The sequence below is a fragment of the Alosa pseudoharengus genome, unplaced genomic scaffold, assembly GCF_046254945.1.
Source record: "Alosa pseudoharengus isolate Yale_2024_CS ecotype anadromous, Long Island Sound unplaced genomic scaffold, YU_APseudo_1.1 YU_APseudo_1.1_scf_20, whole genome shotgun sequence".
NCBI classification, from domain to species: Eukaryota; Metazoa; Chordata; class Actinopteri; order Clupeiformes; family Clupeidae; genus Alosa; species Alosa pseudoharengus.
Window position 1 is genome coordinate 29,934,272 of NW_027468664.1, and position 21,497 is coordinate 29,955,768.

General features: G+C 41.9%; 1 protein-coding gene across 1 annotated transcript; it reads left to right on the top strand.

Annotated features, from left to right (window-relative positions):
* Positions 1-821: 821 nt before the first annotated feature.
* On the top strand, positions 822-20,350 carry nampt1 (nicotinamide phosphoribosyltransferase 1). The gene is made up of 11 exons (XM_076297061.1): positions 822-973; positions 5,186-5,342; positions 6,486-6,589; positions 7,070-7,198; positions 11,648-11,806; positions 11,941-12,077; positions 15,482-15,707; positions 16,101-16,220; positions 16,859-16,999; positions 17,642-17,776; positions 18,447-20,350. Exons 1-11 carry the CDS (start codon positions 920-922, stop codon positions 18,558-18,560), a joined length of 1,476 nt encoding a protein of 491 aa, XP_076153176.1. The 5' UTR covers positions 822-919; the 3' UTR covers positions 18,561-20,350.
* The last annotated feature ends 1,147 nt before the right edge of the window (positions 20,351-21,497 follow it).

Sequence of the window (21,497 nt, forward strand, 5' to 3'; positions counted from 1 at the left end):
GTTCTTTATTATTTCTTTCACCACGGTGATGTCTACGTCCATCATTGGTCAGCTTTTTAGCAAGCTCGCACACTGCGTGGCTACACACAATTGATAATAAATGCACTGTTAGAGCCCATAGAGGGCAGCCTAAACGGTGGACTACGTGATGCATATATACTTTAAGGGTGGCTTGAGGAAACATATTACCACGTGCGTTTCTATTTTCTTTGCCACCCCCTGATGGATTGAATGCAGAAGTATTGTGTTCCTTCTGCGTTTGGTTCCAGCCTACATCTTCCTAGCTTCGCTGTGTCTCAGATGCAGACTTCAATCAGAGAGTATTATTATTTTTGTTGTTGTTATTATTGTTATTATTATTATTATTATTATTATTATTATTATTATTATTATTATTAGGGTATTATATTCTAACACGATGTGGGCTTGAAATGCAATACGAAACTAAAAAGATTTGTCAAAGTCTGTGTGCTGTCCTTTCTATAGCCTAAGCCCTATTTTCATCTTTATGTATAAGTACTTTCCTAAGAGCAATTAATCTATAAGAATCAAAGTGATTTAATTTGTGCCCAATGTCCCCTGTGTGCACTCAATTCACTAGTAGGCTGCCATACCAGCGCTTAAAAGGCGTTCCTCTATTGTCGACCTACGCAGTTGAGAGGCGGAGACGCCCCTTGCTCTCACGTTTTTATTGGACAAGTGATTGTACAACGATTGGTCGGTTCACAGGAACTTGCCCCTAGTTTTACGTCACCCTCGGATCGCATCCAGTGTCCGCCTTTTGTGTAGATGAGCGTGCAGTTGTCCCGCCTTCGGCAGTTTCTTCAACCTTTCTCAACGACGGAGCTAGGTTGTGAGTCCCCGGTACACAGAGCGGAGAACAACAGAATTGACAGCCGCGACTATAGTCAAGGGGAAGATGGAGCACAGAGATAACGACTTCAATATATTATTAGCCACCGATTCCTACAAGGTTAGTGATGCAGGCCGGTTTACAAAAAATGTTCGGGGAGCCTCTCTGCTGACTTGCGTAAGATGATTCAATGAATGAAAATGGTAAAAGGCAAGGTGCTTTTCATCCTCCATTTGTCTTGGCTGCTCTGTACCAGTTGGGTGACGGTAGGCCAGATGGGTGGCGGGTAGAAGGTTGTGAGTATGCTACCAAATTTAAAGCATCGCTTAGCTTCTGAAATGCGGCCATCTATCTGCCAATGATCACATAGGCTTTTCTAGTTTCCCGACCAAAGTGGAGTTCATGGAGATCTCACGTAACTTACAAGGAATTTCCTCTGAAAGAAACAGAAATAGAATATAGCGGCTCAAAGATCTATTGCAGGTCGCACACTTTGGTTGATTTGGAACTAATTGAGAAATATCTAGTCTGCAATCCATTGCCTACCCGGCATAGAAGCTAGTAATAAGGATACAGTGATAACGTTATATGGCTATATTAGCTAGCTAGCATTTAACATTAGCGTACCGGAGAAACAAAACTGAAAGCAATTACGCAAGCTGTATTCTCAGGAAGTAAAATCTCTTCATTCTGTAGAATACGACATTTCGATACTATATCGAGTTAATAATATGTGTTGCTTAACGATTTGAAAGAATATGATACCTTTTATTAAGCATAACCAGTGATAACCAAGCGACGGCTTCGATTTCAACCTCAATGGCTTGCTTGTTCCATTGGTAATTTCATTGCACTCTTAGTTCTGCTGTGATTGTTCCTCCTGAGTATGATTTGCTAACTTACATTTTTTTTGTTTGTTCGCTTAACGTTCAGTTACAGTCAATTTTCCGTCTTGAATATCGGTCAGGTCCCTTATGTAGATCGATCTTTGACGCCTTGCGATAATAGTCCCTTCGCTGGAAGTGCACCTGCGAAAATTAAAGATGCGGCGACTTGACGCGACTTTTTATTTCACTGTAAGGTATTAATTAATTGCATTTCAGAACACCATTCCATTCCACCTGCTCCCTTCTCTCTCTGTTGGCTTTTGCTTAAAGTTGGGTCCTGATAATGTGTTTAAGTTCTAATCTAATGGGTTGGCTGAAATGTGGACTCAGGGACATGCGCATGTAAAATGACCACCATCACCAACACCTTGTCAATTAGGTGCTGGGAATGCAAAGGAAACATTTACTTCAGTGTGTGTTTAGAAATGTATCCCAAAGTATAGTAGAGAATTCAAACACTTTTGCTACTAGTTTTGGTTGAAGAAAAATCCTGTTAACCGCTGTTATTCATATGCCAAACTTCTGTCTCCTAGAGTTCTGGTGTTTCTGTTTAGCCTGGGGGTTTGATGAATAAATCGGAGTTGGGCAGTTTAAATGATTATCAGTTATGTGGCTATTCTCAGCTAGCTTGTGTACAGACACATGGGGTCTATACCTCTCTGCAGGACACAACAGTTATCCAAAAACGGCTATAATTTGCCAAGTTGACTGAGCACTCTCAGCTTATGGGGAACAGGGTGTGACAGTTGATGAGACAGTCTTGTTGTTCTGTTGTGGCACTATGCATCTTTGAAGTCAACTGAATGTCAGTTCTTGTGCTCTTGTGAAGGTTTTGTAGCCTGATGCCATAATGCTGTTAGTGCGTCTCCTTGACAAGGTCTTCCTTGGAATGTGTGTAATTTTATATAGCCTAGATCCGAGTCTAAGTTTATCTTCTTCAGGTGTGGCACTTACCTGCCGTCCTTCCATGAGATATTTGGTCCATTCTCTTCTAATGTCTCATAACAAAGGAAAAGTCAGTCCATTTGATGATGAAATTATGAATCTGATCTGGCTCTTTTTTCCTGCCGTGATGAACTTGTGCTTCATCTTCATTTTGTCTGGATAATGTTAAGAACACAACCCAGCTAAGCTGAAGGACAGTTAGAAAGGTCAGTGTAAATGTAGATGTGTACGACCTTTACTGACCGGATTCCTAGATCGAGGAAGGGAGAGTGCGTGGTGGATAGTCAGTAGGTGATGCATGGTAGGAAGAGAGTGAAAGAGAAAGTAGAAGAAAAAGTGGTTGGACCGGAGAGAAGTGTGGAAAAGCAGTCCAAGGTGACGAGGCATGCAACCGATGAATGACTGTGGAGCTAGCCTAACTATTGCTATGTAATTACATGTGGTTACTGCTCAGTAAGAACTGAGGCCATTTCTTCCTTGGCATCTTGTGCTTTGCTTCCATTTACAGTTCTATTGGATGCTGCCACCCTTTCCTGAGCACACAACCTTTATTTATTTATTTTTTATTTTTTTTATTACAGTAATGCAATGTCGTCTGTTCTGCCACTTGCCCAGCATGCCTCTCCTTGTCACCACGACATGGTATAACGTGCTGGAATCCATAGCCATCCCAAAATACATGGGAGCAAGCGATCAGACAGTGACCCCTCTCTGTTCCCTTCAGATCCACTAGTTGATCTGGTCTTTGAATGGCGTGTGCTCGCTTTTTGATCCCAGGCCAACCCAAGTGTGGAGCGTGTGTGTGTGTGTGTGTGTTGGGGGGGGGGGGGGGGGACGGACGGCATATCTCAGCCGTGTCCTCACGCTTTGCCTTTCACTGCTTCCTGTTTCCTTCCTGCGCATGTCCGGCCTCTGCCTGCAGCTGTCCAGTCATGGAAAGGGGGGGGGGGGGAGAAGGGTGGAGGAGGGTAGGAGAAAGACAGCAGAGGGAAGGGGGGGGGGGGTGGAATCTACTTAAGGGCAGATCCCATGGGGGGTGGGTTGGAGTGAGCAACTCATGGTAGGAAAGGGAAGGGGAACAGAAAGAGAAAGAAAGAGAGAGAATTAGACTGGAGGGATGCACTACCATGCGTAGTGAGCTATTGTCAGCCCTGATCTGAAACATTTGGGGTGCTAAGGGAAACGCAATCGCTTCCCACACATCAGTGTGCCTCTAGAATTGGCTAGGATGAGTTGTGTAGACAGTAGTTAAACAAACAAAATGACTGTAATAAAATATGAATGTCCTTCAGACCATTGTCAGGGACCATTCTGATGTTTTCATGTTATGATGTGTGCACAGATGCACACACACTCTCTCTATTCTGTCTCTCTCTCTCTCACACACAAACACACACACACACACACACAGCCTTCACCACTCTGCTGCTTATAAAATTTAATTGCGAGTGGTTCACATTTTGTTGCACCCTAACACATCTCTCATTGAGAGGCCTCCTCACTTGGCTTTATGTGACATTGTAGGTAGAGGCTTAGATTTAGATTTACTCCATGTTTTTCTTTTTTTTATAGTTACACATGCTTGGTCTGGCGTGAATGATAAATTTAGATCTCTTCCGGCTCATGTCCTTGGAGCTCTGTGTTGAGGGTTATTTAGCTGCATCTTGCTCTTATCAATGTGCTGTTTTGTGCTGCTGCTGCTGTATAAATATTTTGCATTTGTTTGGACTTTTTTCATGATGTTTAAACTTTTTTTTTTTTTTTTTTTAACTGAATTTTTTTTAGGATTAATAAAGTACGTTTCTCTCTATATATCGGATGGTCACTGTGAAATTATATTTCCTTTATCTGAATGCAACATCGAGACGCAGCTACTTTTCCATTAAGTTATGGTAGCGCAGTAATAAAGAATGAAATATGGTCACGGTGTGTGTTTATGCTGAATTTTACGACAACGTGATTCAGCCAATCACAATCAAGGACCGGAACAATCAATTTTAGAAGGTAGTCTTAACACCTCTGTTTTAACTGTACAGATGTTAATATATTTGATATGGTCAGGTAGTTAGCATCCTGTAATGCAAAAACCATAACAAGAGGTATTTCTTAAACTCAGGGATCCTTCCGCCACATGGTTTTATTTTCACTCAGTGCAGGCCATAGATTGCACTTAATGTCAAGAGGAAATGGCGCTACCACAATGTTGAGAATATAAAGCTCTTCCTGAAAATCTTGTCATGTTGGAGCAAGAGTGTGTGGGCGGGACGAGTGTATCAAATTACATGGGCCTAGATCCAACCTAATCTGTAAAATCTGACATGCTGTGACATTGTGAGTCGATTGGAAAAAAATACAGATTAATCGGTAGTGTCACTTGGAAACACCCAAGACTTCAGTGTCAGAATCCATCAACAAGAATTGATTGCAGCTTGCAATTTTGCACAGATGTTTGTTTCTGTGGGCCCATATCTAACCTGTGTGTGCTCTTGCTGTCTTCCAGGTCACACATTACAAACAGTACCCCCCAAACACTAGCAAAGTGTACTCCTACTTCGAGTGTCGTGAGAAGAAGACTGACCCCACAAAGACCCGAAAAGTCAAATATGAGAAGACGGTTTTCTACGGTTTGCAGTACATCCTCCACAAATACTTAAAAGGTACGTACAGTGTGAAACGGGAGAAATCACATTGTCCTGAAATCAGCACTTTTGTCCATCTTGCCCAAATTGCCCCTACAGTAAGCCTCTATTCAGTGGATTTAAATCTATGCTAGGCCAGAGTACCAGGAAAGCAGTGACTCGGACTTGGGCCCTGCCAGAAGTCAAATGAATGTCATGTGATGAAAGCCAAGTGTCAAACAGCAATGAAAAACTCCATCTTAAAGGCACAGAGGCCCCCACATGGGCAGATGAAGAACAGGAGACCTCTTCACTTCTCCTGTCCTGCTCCTCCTCGGAACACCTTAGACCCATCGGTTCTCCACCCCTCATCCTCTAATTCTACTCTGCAAACATGCTGTTTTTTATTAGCCTTCTCCCCTCCTCCCTTTCACTTCTCCCCATTTCAAACGGGATTTCACGCTTGGGGAAGGGGCTTGCTAAAAGTGTCCTACCAGGATGCTTTGAGAGACAAAAGAAACATCTGCTCTTCAGCTGCGGACGGCCGCACAAAGGCCAGCTACGCAAAGAAGGCATTTGCCAGGGTTCAAAGCCGCAGAAGATGCTCTTGATGCTCCGGTTTACAGCCATAGAGCTTCAGGGAGTTGCTAGTGGTATGGTGCCTTCTGACACAGGGCCCTCCCTTGGCTGGCCCAGCCACCATAGGGTTTGGACTGGAGGTGAGACTGCTGTGCCTTTAAGGCAGGCAGCAGGGATTTTTTTGTGCCCTGGTCCCGGTGGGGACAAAGCCCTGCACTGTGCGTCCGCGAGAGAGTTGCCTTAATGTAATAACACACAAGGGGACGGCTCGTCGTGTGGTATTCCTTTGCATACTGTCTGTGTCACTTCAACTGTGTGTCATATCTGTGGAAATACCTTTGTCTTCTTTTCTACCTCTCTTTTCAGACTTTTCTCTCTCTCCCTCTCTCTCTCTTGCTCTCCTTTTTTTATTCAGCCTCTCCTTTTTGCTCTCTGTCCTTTGCGCTCTTGTCTATTCAGGTTCTGCTTTTCCCATGCTGTTTTTGTTGTCCCCAATTGCATTTCCTCTCATGGGGTTGGGCAAGGCCTTTCTCTGTCACTCTGTCTCGGTTTCAGCTCTTGTTCCTCCACACACTCACTTTCCCACCACCTTTGTGTTCCCAGGGAAGGTGGTCACCCCAGCGAAGATCCAGGAAGCCAAGGAGGTCTACAGGGAACACTTTCAGGATGACGTGTTCAATGAGAAAGGCTGGAACTACATCTTAGAGGTACAGTTTCTCTTAGTGGAGAAGTGGTGATGCCACCCACCCCCAACCCCCCACTTCCCATTACTGTCCCCACAAACAACACACAGGAACTCGATCAGGTTTCCTATGTACATATCAGGGTGCAATCAAGGTTGCAAAAGGCAAAAGCTGGACAGACAAAGGGTTCAGATATAGCTGAAACGCTAAACGCCATGCAGCACTTTTGTGTAAGTGCTGATCGGGCCACATCCAATTTGATTAGTCTTATATTGAATTTGTCATATTGAGTTTGCAGTAGCTTCAATCCATGTTGTTTTCCTGTACAGACAGTAATGTGGAAAATAAGAAAGAACATTTAAAAAATTAAGCCAGACTTTTCATATAATTTGCAATTTCTTTAGTTTGAGTTACTTTTTTTGTGTATATGGCTTTATCATTGTTGTAAATTTTATATTAGCACCAAGGTGTTGCTAACCAACCCATTGTTGAATTTGGTTGCAGAAGTACAATGGCCACCTGCCCATCGAGATCAAAGCTGTGCCAGAGGGCAGTGTAATTCCGCGTGGGAACGTCCTCTTCACTGTGGAAAGCACAGATCCAGAATGCTACTGGCTAACCAACTGGGTAGAGGTGAGTAGGAGAGCAATAAAGTCTAACTTCCCTCAGACAGAATAACTTTTGTTGTTGCGTCACCCACCATTTCTGAGAAATGTTAAAATGCCATTGATGCACTCCACGCAGCCAATTATTGCCCCCGAGTTTATTTTTGTAATGTTTATATCCTCTCATCTATTTGTGTCCTGCTATGTGAAGAGCTTCAGAGATGCTGTATATTTATGTTGCTTAACCTTACATAATAAATATAATTCAGATATGATGTCATTAAATTACTAGTGATAGCTGAGTCTGTGAATGCTGTTTATAGTCTATCCAAGAGAGTTTACATCATTGGCAACACTCTCAGCATTTAATTACGTGTCATAATAATGAATATTATTGGATACAGCCAGTAACTTGCACACACATGTATAAACACATAAACACCAGACTATAAAGAAGAGAATAACTGGTATTAAAACAAAATAAAACAAAAACAAATTACTCCAGGTACCTTTCCTCCTTTCCTCTGCCTCTCCTTTCTTTTGATGTAGACTTCCAAAGTTTGCCTTAGCTGCAGTTCTTGGTGTCAGTGTACTATGAAGCAATAAAAAAAAAAAACGTGTCTCAGTCACCATGATTGTGCTGCATGCACAAAGCTAAATGCACAGACTCCATCCCAGACAGTTGTGTCCTCGTGTGTTTGTTGTGGTTTCAGTCCCGTCCTGCCCCACCCTAGACTCCCAGATCAGAATGACTGTGCAGATTTGTTTTGCCTCCCTCCGACCTGTGACACAACGCTGTTTCATTCCGCTTCTAAAGGCCTCTAGAGTGAGAGGCAGACACACACACACACACACACACATGTGTAGTCTGGCACAGCTGGTAAATATAGCACACGCTCATCTGCCCTTGGAACATGAAACACACTGCGTCATCACGGGCCCTTGGCTTCCGCCATTCTGCCCTTGAAAGAAACGTGATGAATGGCAGGTTCCCCTCTTGGCCTCCTTTGTTGTTTGTGGCTCTAATGAATGAATGACAGTGTTGGTCCTGTGACAGGTGGGAGGTTGCTTCTGTGGAATGAAACTGCATGTTGGGGGGAGTGAGTGTCAGCAGCCATTTTGGCTCACTGGGAATGAAACTGCATGTGAGGGGGAGTGAGTGTCAGAGGCCATTTTGGCTCACTGGGAATGTGAGGAGTTGCTGATTTGAGTCACGAGGGCACATTATATTGTAATTGGCCGCCAGTTTTGGAGCGTGTGACTGCCATCTGCACCAGTGAGGCAGAGAGGTCTGAAGTATCCGCTGGAAACACTGAGGGAGGGTGAGAGAGGGAGACGGAGGGGGGGGGGAGAAAGAGAGAGTGCTTGTAGGGCTGTCCATCTGGTCAGATTGAACACAAGTCGTGATTCTCATGTATAGATCATGCATTTCTATTATCTATAAATGTGTGATTGTTTAACCTAGTCACCTAGTCATGGGTGCGGCAAATTTAATCAAGGTCTAGCACATTGTAACAGTGGTCATTTAGCCTTGTCTTATTATGTGATGAGGAAACATTGGCCTAATCATGTGTGTTTTCACATTGGATCTTATCGTAATACTGCAAATATGTCAAGGTTGTGTTAGCAGAGTAGCCTACCACACAGGGAACTCTTGGATTCAGGATTTTTGAACATGTACTGTAACTCCATAGCAACCAAAGGGAGGCATGTTATAGTTTTGGGGAGGGCAACGTTTGTGGAAGGAAGCAACTGAGGGATTTTTAAGGGTAGTGAGTGCTTAGGTTTAATCATTCCTCATAAAAAGCTTTCATTTTAGAGTGTCAATTTTATACAATATACAATATGGTATCAGAAATGCTCACTGTTTGTGGACCTGTTATTAATCGATAAAAATAATAATGTTACCTTTTATGTTGTAGCCTATATTGTCCTTCACAGTTGGCAGACCAACAATATACCAAAGTACAACAGTGTTACTAAAGAGCCACTTCTGGATTTGATGTCTTAAAAAGAAAAAGTACTGTGACCGATGAATGAAGGGCACCATTTATGTAACACTTTGTATTAAATAACCTCCTGTGCTTCCTGTATGGACACACACATCACTACTTATGTGGGTCAGGAGTGCTTGATTCTCTGGGTGGAAGGTGAGCATGTCCTGCTCAGTAAAACAAGAAGACAACAAAGCTATCGCTCCAACTTTTTGCTCCAACTCTTTTCATAACTGCACTGAGGCAATAGATTGGCCAAAGGCTTCAGCTTCATTTAACTCCATCCTATGTGGATCTGGATGTATTTCGGCTTCAGCTAACTAGATGCAAAACAGATGGAAATCAGTACCATGGGTGGGGTCATGGCCATTGCTTAATCTCAGAAATCAACCTCGGTGCTGGCAGACGTGGAGTTAATAAAGTTTAATCTTTTGCCAACCCCTGTTTCTCTTTAAATGCAAGTCATTTGTTAGACCTTGAAGCTTGAGCAGCTTGGTGAGTCGGTGGTTTGTACGACCATACTAGCTATCACAAAATAGCTGTGAATTTTGCCGTGAAAGAAAGTGTGAAGGAGTGAATGTCCACATTTCCTAAAGAATATATCTCTGATAGAAGGAAAGAAAATGTTTTATGTTGTATGTTATGTTTTAGGCACTTACATCTCTGTGGAGGTCTCCTATCCAGGTCCTTCACTCTTAAACGAATGTGTTGTCCCTATCTGGACACAGAGATGTGTTAAAAAACAAAGCAAGTTGTGTTGTATTTCAATGCAAGTTGGTCATTTTCAACACATTTTGTGTAACAAATAAAAAAAGTAAACAACACAAACTGTGTTATCCCTATCTGGACACAGAGATGTGTTGTGCTTTTTTCAACACATTCGTTTTAAGAGTATTGGAGTATTTTCGCTTCACCTCCATAGATGCAAAACAGATGGAAATTAATGCCATGGGTGGGGCCAAATCTCACCACTGGAGGAATGAGCCACTGGCACAGAGAGTTTACCAAATTTAGTATTCTACTAATCCCTGTGCCCCTTTAAATTCAAGGCCTGCTGGGTCGATCTGTCGCCTGTTGGATTATACTGACGATCACAAATAGTTGTAGTGAGCCCATTATAGCCCATTTGAGCTATAGACTGAGATCATTGAGACATACCCTACCCATACGTTTTGATATTAACACGATTTCTTATAGTTTAAATGTTGCCTTAATAAGCCTATTTCACAAGTGTCCGGCCTCGTTGAGGTTATTGATACCTTGGCAGGTATCAGGATCAGGTAAAACGTCTTCCTTTTCCTGTCCTTCCTGTGGACTGTGCTGTTGTGCAAGTGGCTTTCTACGACTATGACATTTTTTAACCTAAACCTCGGCAAAATTGATGCTGCATTTTAATCAATCTCTTTGTTGACAGTAGACTGACGGCAAGGTAGTGATAGCTTTGAAATTCCAGCGGAAGTTGGTGGTTTACCTTCACTTTTGAATGAAAATCAGTAGCCATTGACAGCGGTCATTATTTAGAGGTCCTTAGACGAAAATAATGACCGGTAGAACTTTTGGAAATCCTATTCAAGTCAATGGAGCGTTCTACTTGCATTGTGAAGAGCCGTATAATAAACGGTGGCAATATCTTGTGAAATGGGCTAATTGCTCTGAAAAAACTGCGTGTAGAGTTTCTCCTTCCATACTGCAGATGACACAGGCCTGTGTGACAATGTGCTTCAAGCTAATTCTCTAATCTCCCACTGCAGGGTGGTCAAAAAGGCTGGCAAGCAAACTGCTTTCCGATACATCTCACCATTGTACCATTCTTTGGCTCCCATACAGTTGTGCTTCAGCAGTAAACGGTTGCCAACATTGAGCAACTATGAACAGCTTCCATAGTGGGAACGGAAGCTCATTTCTGTTTGCGCTGGCACGAGAAATTCTGGTTATTTCAGGAATGTGGCGGCGAGCAGTTTTTGATGATTGTCATAGAGTGGCACCTGGACAAGTTTTGTCATTGAGGCCCTGTGTGTGTATGTGTGTGTGTTTTGTTCATTTTTTTTGCTGTATCATAATATTTTCATTTTGCTGGCTGACGCTGAACAAAAGGTTTTGCACATCCACCGACCTGCCTTGCGACAGGTCCTCCGACCCAGCAAGGGAATGCGGTGTTCCCGCCCACCCAGCAACCCTCCCTTTGCCCCTGTTGACACAGCCGCCCTGACCCAAGCTCACTGGAATCCCCAGGAGGATAAAGGGGTGCTGGAAGTCAGCTTTAAATTTAAGTTCCAGCTGACTTCACTTGGAGACAACAGGCTTTGTCCACATATTGGGAAATCAAACTTGGAATGAGAAGAGGGTGGGGTGTGTTGGTGGGAGATGGGGGGGGCGGGAATGGAGAAGAGGTGTCTTTGCCAAGTCAGTATCCCAGTGTTTCATCAACATAAACTTACCAGTTCTATTATCCCCTTCTGCACAATATTTCTCCCCACTTGCAGACCATCCTTGTCCAGATCTGGTACCCCATCACTGTGGCAACCAACTCGCGGGAACAAAAAAAGATTTTGGCCAAGTACCTGATGGAAACATCTGGGAATCTGGAGGGTCTGGAATACAAACTCCATGACTTCGGCTACAGAGGCGTGTCTTCACAAGAGGTAAGCAAGACTTCATTAGACAATAATCAAAAAATTATCAATAATTAGTTCATTAATCATCAATTCATTATCAACAAATCTTTAATTACACATTAACATTGCCTTGGTCTTGCGTACTTCCCTCATTCCCTCAGACGGCTGGGATTGGTGCCTCAGCACACTTGGTAAACTTCAAAGGAACAGACACGGTGGCTGGAATTGGTGTGATCAAGAAGTTCTATGGAACCAAGGACCCTGTGCCTGGGTTCTCTGTGCCAGCTGCAGAACACAGGTGGGTGGTAGTCGCCTCAGGGACCTCAGCAGCAGCAGCCTCCAAATGCACAGCAAATTAAGTCATGTCTAATTTATGTTTAACATTGACCCAGTGACTAAGCTGGTAATATAGAAGAGGAAGGCTATTCTGACTTTGCCAGACGTTAATCTCGCTTCTTAACATTTAAAGGGCAAACAAGCATGGAAGTCTGCTATAGTGCAGCTCGCCCTGCTGTCTGCTGTTACATCACTATTAGGACTTCCATAACTGGAACAAGGTTTTGTTGACCAATCCTCACAGATACAAGCACAGATCTTTACAGTAGAGACATTTCTAACTTGTTAAAAGACTCTGAAATGTCTACAGATCATAACAAAGTTTACAAAAAGTTTACAAAGTTTAAACTGATTCAGCTTAGCTAGAAAAGGTTGCTTATTGGATCAGATGTTTTCAAAATCTATAGGGGCTCATGTGCAAAGACTTTTTTAGAATTTTTTTCTAAAACGTTTCGTACATGTAAAACTGGAAAGCTGTGTACGCACCGAAAAGGAAAGGTTCAGGTGTATGAAACTGCGCACACAGTATTCCATACAACTTGTCGTTGTACATCCCAATCAAAGTGAAATTGAACACACATACAAGCACAACACTCCACCCTCCCTCCTTCTCAATTACCCTCATTTTATCCAACTCGTAATTCAGACCCAGTCCAAAATTTCATTAAGAGCAGCAAATGTACAAACGTTGCAAAATGTCCTGCAAATGCGAGGTTGAAGTGCTCATATCCAATGAAATGGCTAAATAACAAATTTTACCTCTGTGTCATTTGGAATTAAATGGCTCAAAAAAAAAAGGTTTCGGTCAGTCTGGAAGTTTGTAAGGAGGTTTGCATCACAGTGTTCTGATAGTCTATTGAACCATCAATATAATTGCAGATGTAGATAAAAAAAGAAAAACAAAATCTGACATCAAATTAATCGTGTCCCAACAGACCCTCCGTCGTGCACCCTGTAACTTTAGAATGAACTACAGTATTCAAACCCATTCAGCACTGATTTCTAGGATGGCTTTTGGAAATCTGAAACATTTGATAGGCCACTCATAATCATGGAACAAAATATTGGCGCAGTCTCTAAAGTCTTCAAATTATCTTTTAATTATGGCATTAGCATTATCCTCTAATAAAGCTACATAGCCACTAAAAGTTTGGAATTTGACTTAAGGAATTTCCAGTTCTAGATAAGTATGAAAAAAACATGAAGATGGAGAAATATTTGTGTTACAAGACTATTGCATCTACAGCACTAATCACTTCACTCAGGTCATAATGATCCATTACTATTGTTGTGTAGCATAACTGTCAGTCCACATCGTCAATATACGATTATATGGGGGTCCTCAGAAAAATGTCTCTCCCACAAGGAGACTCTGGCTCCAAAACCAAATTAAGAATCCCTAGTCTATGCAAGTGCCCTGCACCATTGTACACTTGTGTAAAAGTTACCAAGACATGGATACTGCATTATCTGATAAACAGTTGATTACAGGTGACAGGTGATAACTAGTCTCTAATCATATGTAGGCTATGCTGTGTCTATGTAGAACTAAAAATGTGAGTGGACCTTCCAACACAGCGCTTCCTCAACGAAAATGATCCACATGAGTTTTCTGAGGGCTAAGAAGTTAATAATAAATAATAAAGCCTGGTTAGCTATTGATCTAAAATGGCAAAATGTGTCTTATGGCGCCCATGTCTTGTCACAGGCTTCTGTAACATAGTAGCAAATTATGTTACATTAACATAACTTTAAAATCATTTATTTAAATAATTCCCATTGCTGGAATTATGTCTCTGAGTCAATGGCTAACATGCATTAACTAAAGCTATTGTATCATGTGGGAGCGTTCAACTGATCGACTAATTTTCAACTTTAGACTTAATTTAAGTTAGGGCCCCTACTTTCTTTTTTTTTTTCTTTGAGGTCAAATTCTCGACATTGCGGTAACAACATTTCCTTTTGACATAAAGCACAGTCTCGGTGAAAACAAAACCTTGTAGTTGTGTTTATTAATTGAAAACTATGATGCGCTGGATAGAATGGTAAAAGTGTTACAGTCTGAAGTTAAGAGCAGCTGGAATGAGTGAGTGCCAGTACAAACTGCCAGCTGGCTCATAGAAAAATGACCAAGTTTTTAACGAGTTATCCCAAACCAGAAGTGGCTGCAATGTTGAGAATACAGAAATTTAGAAATTTGAGTATAGAAAAAGTATGGAATTTTGAAATTTGAGTATAGAAAAAGTATGGAATTTTGAAATTTGAGTATAGAAAAAGTATGGAATTTAGAAATGGAACATGTGTAGGACCCCTGGACCCAGTCTGTAATCAGTTGTTAGTCTCTGTGATGGGCAGAATTGCTGTCTTGTGAGAATAGAATGATTTGCTTCTCACAGTGCTTACAGCTTCATACGTAAAAGGCATCAGACCATTTGTGACAACAACAGAAAAACAGAAGGGCAATATCCTTTATCTTTAAATTATGAGAAAAATGAATGCGTTTGTAAAATGAGAAACTGCTATGAAAAAGGGTTTGTACCATCATGGCCAGTCTGATATGGTTGGTTGTAACGATCCACAACATGTGATATCTATGTGACCTCATTCCTGACCTCGTCTGGCTGGTGCATATAGAATGCGAAACTGACCTCGTCTTGCTGGTGCATATAGAATGCGAAACTGAAGTTCAGTTTACTGCACGAGGTGGCTGTTGACTTAACACTAGAAAGGTTCCACAATTTCATAATAGAACTGCCATAAGCAGCCATCTTTTTTTTTAAGTCTTGTTTTTTCTTAAACAAAGTCATTGTACATACAACTTATTAAATGGTCAAAATGACCGTTGTGACAGTTCTAGTGTTGAAGTGTCCACTTACATAAGTTAAGTAAGTACCAGTATATACCATGGATGTGGTCTTTGTGGTCTTTGTGATGCTATCTGTGACTCCACTCTGAGGCCCCAAATCTGCACACAAAACCAATCTCTGCATTGACAACAGTTACTGCAGCATGAGTGCACCCTTCATCGAGTCCAGTGCATTATGGATGTTCAGCCAAAGCTGTCACTGGCTCCACTACGTAACACCGCACGCCATTCCTGTGGATTGGGTGGACTGATTAGTGTTTGTTTAAGAAATGCCTTCCTTGTTCCAAGTAGTAGCATTACTAAGTTTATTTACTTTTGTCTGTTTGAGAGAGTATTACATTTTTCTTCTTCTCTAAGAGGATGGTCTGTTATCGCTTCATTTTGAGGTGCTGTCCCTCCCTGTAGTGGTGAATCTCCTGCACATTTAGTCTGTTCTGGTTCGCCGACTTTTTTTTTTAACGACGTCTCACTTTTCTTTGCACTCGAAATTGCATCCGCAGCACCATCACCGCCTGGGGGAAGGATCACGAGAAAGACGCCTTCGAGCACATCATCAAACAGTTCCCCTCCGTGCCCGTGTCCATCGTCAGCGACAGCTACGACATCTACAATGCCTGCGAGAAGATCTGGGGCGAGGACCTCCGGCACCTGATTGAGAAGCGGAGTGCTGACGCTCCGCTGGTCGTGCGGCCGGACTCGGGGAACCCACTGGACACCGTGCTGAAGGTATGGCCCATCATGGCAGCCCGGTTGGGGCCTGCCGAGGACACAGAGATCTTGGGAGGAGGAGTCCAGCAACCGGAAGGTTGCCTGGTTTGAGCCCAACTCCTCCTGACCCTGTCGAAATGTCCTTGAGCAAGACATTTAACCCCAAAAGTGCTCCTGATGTGCAAGTTGGTACTTTCCATGCCAACCTACGCCATTGGTGTGTGAGTTTGTGAGTGTGTGTGTGAATGGGTGAATATGAAGCATGACATTGTGAAGCATTGTGCTCGGAGGAGTGTAAAAGCGCTATATAAATGCCCATTTGCCATTTTCCATTATGCAATGTTCTGTAGAGATGAATGAAAGCAAAGAGGGATGCCCCTTATCAGCCACTCACTGCCTCTCATTCTGTAGGTACTGGAGATTTTGGGCAAGAAGTTCCCTGCCAAGGAGAACTCTAAGGGATACAAACTGCTTCCTCCCTACATCAGGGTCATTCAAGGAGACGGGGTGGACATCAACACACTGCAGGAGGTACAGAATATGCTGGTCTTTACGTATACACCTTTATTAGTAGGTGCAACAACCAACCAGGCCCTTGTAGACACTAATTACATTATAAATAGTGGCAGGTTTACACACACCTGGCCTGGCTCCATCGGAAAAACAAACGGGCCCACCAAGAGTGACTCGTGCAACTAGCCTATAGCAGGCCAACATTTTAGTACATTACCACCACCTACTGGGGTAAAGGGTAAACTGCACGTTCTCCAGTGTTACCCTTTAATTCACAGCCATAGGGACGAGGACATACCTTTCATGTATGTGTAATAATGTAAGGGGGTTATTGTGAGACAAAATTGGTGTTCAAACTTTAACCTGTTTTGCACCATATCAACATTTACTGATATGTAAAACCTTTCTAGTTTCCCTAGTTCTATGCAAATAGGATGTCTTATGCTTATTATATAGATAGTGTGTTGGATTATCATACAGCAGTACAATTTAAAATTGATTGCCTTTGATTAAACACAAAAGGATTATAGGATAGTGCACTTAATTCTCTTTTAAACAGTTGAACTTGCCATGATTGGTGACCCAATCTTGCCCATTGAAAATCTATAGCAATTTCATCATACATATTTCTGTGTCCCAACTGTGTCCTCCCCTAGATTGTGGAAGGCATGGTGGAGCACAAGTGGAGCATTGAGAACATCGCCTTTGGCTCAGGAGGGGCTCTCCTGCAGAAGCTCACCAGGGACCTGCTCAACTGCTCCTTCAAGTGCAGTTATGTGGTGACCAATGGACTGGGGGTAAGACTGGGGTTACAGCTTCAAGTTCAAGTAGTGTGTGTGTGTGTGTGTGTGTGTGTGTGTGTGTGTGTGTGTGTGTGTGTGTGTGTGTGTGTGTGTGTGTGTGTGTGTGTGTGTGTGTGTGTGTCGGGGGGGGGGGGGGGGGTTGGTGTATGTTGTCATGGTGTGTGTGTTGGGGGGTAGTGTATGTGTGTTGGGGGGGATTGATGGGGTGTGTGGGGTTATAGCTTCAAGCTCAAGTAGTTTATTGTCATGTACTCATGAAATCAATTATAAGTAATGAAATTATGTTGCTCAGGAATCAGCTTAACTTTTAAGAATTAATTAAAAGTAATGGGGTGTGTGGGAGGGGGATGATGAAATTGTGTGTGTGTGTGTGTGTGTGTGGGGGGGGGGGGTGAAGATGAAATGGTTGTTTAAGGGGGGGGTGTTGGTATGTCTATGTGGAGGGTAATCTTGGGTGTGGGGGAGGGGTGTTCCTGTGTGTGTGTGTGTGTATTTGGGGGGTATGGTGTCATGGTGTGTGTGTGTGTGGGGGGGGGGGATTAATGGGGTGTGTATTGTCACCATTTTCACACACATACGCAAAACCTGTTGCAAACTGAAAATGTAGTCTTCATTATGATTTCAACTTTTCTTCAGGTGAACGTGTTTAAGGATCCTGTAGCAGATCCTAACAAGAGGTCTAAGAAGGGTCGTCTTTCCTTACACAGGACACAGAGTGGAGACTTTGTCACTATGGAAGAAGGAAAAGGGGATCTTGAGGAATTTGGAGTGGTATGTTTATATTTATGGGTTTATGTTTATTGAATTTAGCAGATGCTTTTGTCCAAAGCGACTTAGTTTAAACAATACAATAGTTAAAATTAACAGTAAACAGTTTTAAAAAGTTGGTAAGCCTACATTAAGAAAAATGTAATAATAACAATAATATCAAAACAATATAAATGATGAATAAGGAAAATAAACAAATACCATAAATATACAAGCCATAATTTATAAGAATGCTTTACTGTCTTCACAGTGTACTGTGGCAGACAGTTTGTCCAACGACCCACATGCACCGAATTCAACAAACTTGAGACATTTTTCAGTTCATACAGTAAATGTTTGAGTTTGTAAAGAAAAATGCAAACACTGCTATTTTTTTGAACAGCCTAACATTCCTTTTTCTTCACTTTGTGTAAAGGTATAACACAAACTTGATCAATTTTGGTCATGTTTTGATTTGAAATTGAATGTGCAGTGTTCCCAATGCACTGATATTATGGAATTAACAGCTATTCTAAGGATTTTGAGCTTTATTAAATTTTTAAACACACTGCTATTATTCTGCACATATAACTGTATGTATAGTTCTTATGTTGATGTCTCCTCAAGTTTGAACTGTTCTTAACGAGGAGTTTTTTTCCCCTCAAGTAAAAAGTGCCATCTTTCCATTCCATAGGATCTGCTGCACACAGTGTTTCAGAACGGTAAGATTGTGAAGACGTACACCTTCGACGACGTCCGAGAAAACGCCAAACTGAAGGAGAGTGAGCTCGAGGAGCTCCTTCACTGAGCTGTCGCACTCTGGAGTCCTCTCTGGACCACCTCAAACTCCCCCTTTACCCCCCCCCCCCACACACACACACCGACACACCCCTTTACCCCACCCTCACTCTCCCAAAAAGCCTCGGCCTCCCCCCCCCACCCCTCATATACCCTCCTCTACAGGGGCCGAGAGTATTGGAGCCTGTCGCCACTTCCAGCCCTGGGCCTCCGGACAGCTGACAGCGACAGGAAGAGGGAAGGAAGGAGGAGAGAGAGATAGAGAGATAGAGGGAGAGAGAGAGAGTATGAGTGAATGAAGAGGTGCGAGAGAGGAAGACGGGAGGATGAACAAACCTTCAAACAACACACTGTACCCTGTGTTCTGTGTACAGAGCTGTTCTGTCTTTCAGTTTCCAGAATCTGCTAAGCTTTGATGTCTTCTGAATGGACGGGAAAAAAAAGTATATATACAAATCATTGAATACGAATCATTTAAATGCGGTAATGTAACTGTGTATTTGACCAAGCATCGCTATGATCACACACCTTTGCGGGAAAGTAGATATATGTGTATATTGAAGAGAGTTTTCAGATTTTTTTTTCGGTTGTAGGACTGGAACATAGCGATTTTAGTGTTTTTTGAATGTGAATGTTGTGTATGCAGATCTTTTTAAAACACTTGTATCAAAGGAACACCGTTCCTTATGCAAAAGAAATGGACTGATTACATTGTAATCGGCAAAAACGACAACTTTGACGGCCTTTTCGAGGAACCGTATAGCTTTTTTTCCTTTCCCTCACAGGATGAATATAATCTGAAGTTGCCAAGTGAGTTAGATGCACATCGATGCGATTAGATGCAAATATTGCTGCAGCACTCTCCTGAGTAATGGTGTAAAGAACGGTATCTATGGCAACTTGAATGCCTCCTGGATTGTTTCTTTTCTATTATTGTTGTTACTATTACTACTTCTATTATTATTATTATTATTATTATTATTATTATTATTATTATGATTTGTACAAGTACTACTTGTCATCCATGTTTTTCTATCAGTTGGAAAACAGATGGATCATGCCATTAAATATGGGAAACATTAGACTGGCTTGTTTTGCTATTTTGTAATAATCATTGTTTCAAACTCCAGAAATCATTATTTTTTATGACGGAAGAAGAATATTTGCCAGAGCTATTGCATTGAAATATCCATACTTACAACAATGTGGCCAAAATGCCTTCTCTCTTGTTCAAAACATGTTTATGAAAGGGAGCTGGCTGGTTAGAAGGTAATAGATATATTGTTATTATTTTTGTTTAATGCCCATTTTATACCAACAGAGTTTGCCTACCTTTTAAGTTCTAGTGTGACTAGTGTTGTGTGGTCAGCCTCTAGCTTGTGTGTGTGTGTGTGTGTGAATGTATGTGTGTATGTATGTACAGTGTAGTTTGAATGGGAAATTGATTGATTGCTTATGTTTTAAGTATCATTTTGTTGCTGTTTTTATGTATATGTCGGTTGTCCTATTTTTTTCCCTTTTCCTGACTCTTCCGCTGATATTTTACATAACATAACGATTGCAGTGTTGTCAACATTAAAAGAAAATTCACCCTGTTTAACCAAACTGTTTTTTAAGGTAAATTGAAAAAGGTGAATGCATTCCCTTTTCTAGCTGCTGTTAAGTCAATTAAAGATTTCCCAATGCACTAGCATTCAATCTGATAGTAAATTGAATCACATTTTGAAGTTGCATTGTGCTAGGAACATAAGTGTGGAAGTTTAAATAAAAAAGCAATATCATACCAATTGTAGTGACAAATGTTGTTTTGTTGTCTATTTGTGTTTCGGTGTGTTTATTAAGATAGTCATCAGTATTTGTATCTGCTAATTAATATTGTTGTGGGTTCCCGATACAGTACTTAAAGTAGGCTGAACCATCTGTAAAGTAGAAGCGTAAGGCCCCACACAAAATAATGAATGGGAGCTATCTGGTGTGCGGATCTCTTTTCCTCTAACAACCACCCATCTAACACAACCAATAAGACCTGATTTTTATGGAGCCCGGGAGGTGACATTGCAAGATTATGCAAGATTTTTTTGTATATCAAGAGAATGTGTGCTCATTTTACTAAAGCCTGCACTCATTTTATTGTGCTCTCGTTTCACTTAATTGTTCTCTAGTTTTCTTGTTTTAATTTATAGAAACTAGGAGAGGCAGTGCAACAGATCATTTGGTAAAGCTGAGAAGTTCACACAGACATTCCCCTTGATCAATAAATCAGAGGTCAAACTTTGTTAAAACACAATTGACTAAGTCATTTACAGATAAAACACTGCAGTTGCCCATCTCTTTTCGGTGTTGCACTTTGTAAATGGTCCCTATGCACTCACAAACACATAATTTTGAGCTATTTATGCAGTTTGTGGGGTTGGGTTTGAAAATTAGGTATAGGTTGTCTACCTTAGCCTACTACGTTTGGAAATAGGTCTTAAAGTTTTCCTTTTGCTTTGCAGTGCACAACCTTATCTTATTTCAAAATATTCTGTGGTTCAGATGTGGTTCCTTCTGATATTCACTTCTGTACTTCCTACCCTTCCAAATCTTTCATCCTGTGTATTCCCACTCCTTCCCTTACTGTGCTGGTATCCTCTCCCTACACAGGTTTTATAAACTTTTATTGTTCAGGTGGAATAATCTTTCATCCTGCTGCCAACCCAGAACTAACTCACTTGGCAACTTCAGGACCCTCAACACCTCTACCCTGATCAAGAAGGCTCACCAGCGTCTCTTCTTTCTGAGAAGACTAAAGAAGGTCCACCTATCTCCTCAGATCCTGGTGAACTTCTGCCGCTGTACCATCGCCCCGACCCCCGACCAGAAAGCACTGCAGAGGGTAGTGAAAACTGCCCAACGCATCATCATTTCCTTACTCCCTTATGTTGAGGCCATCCAGGGCGGGCGATGC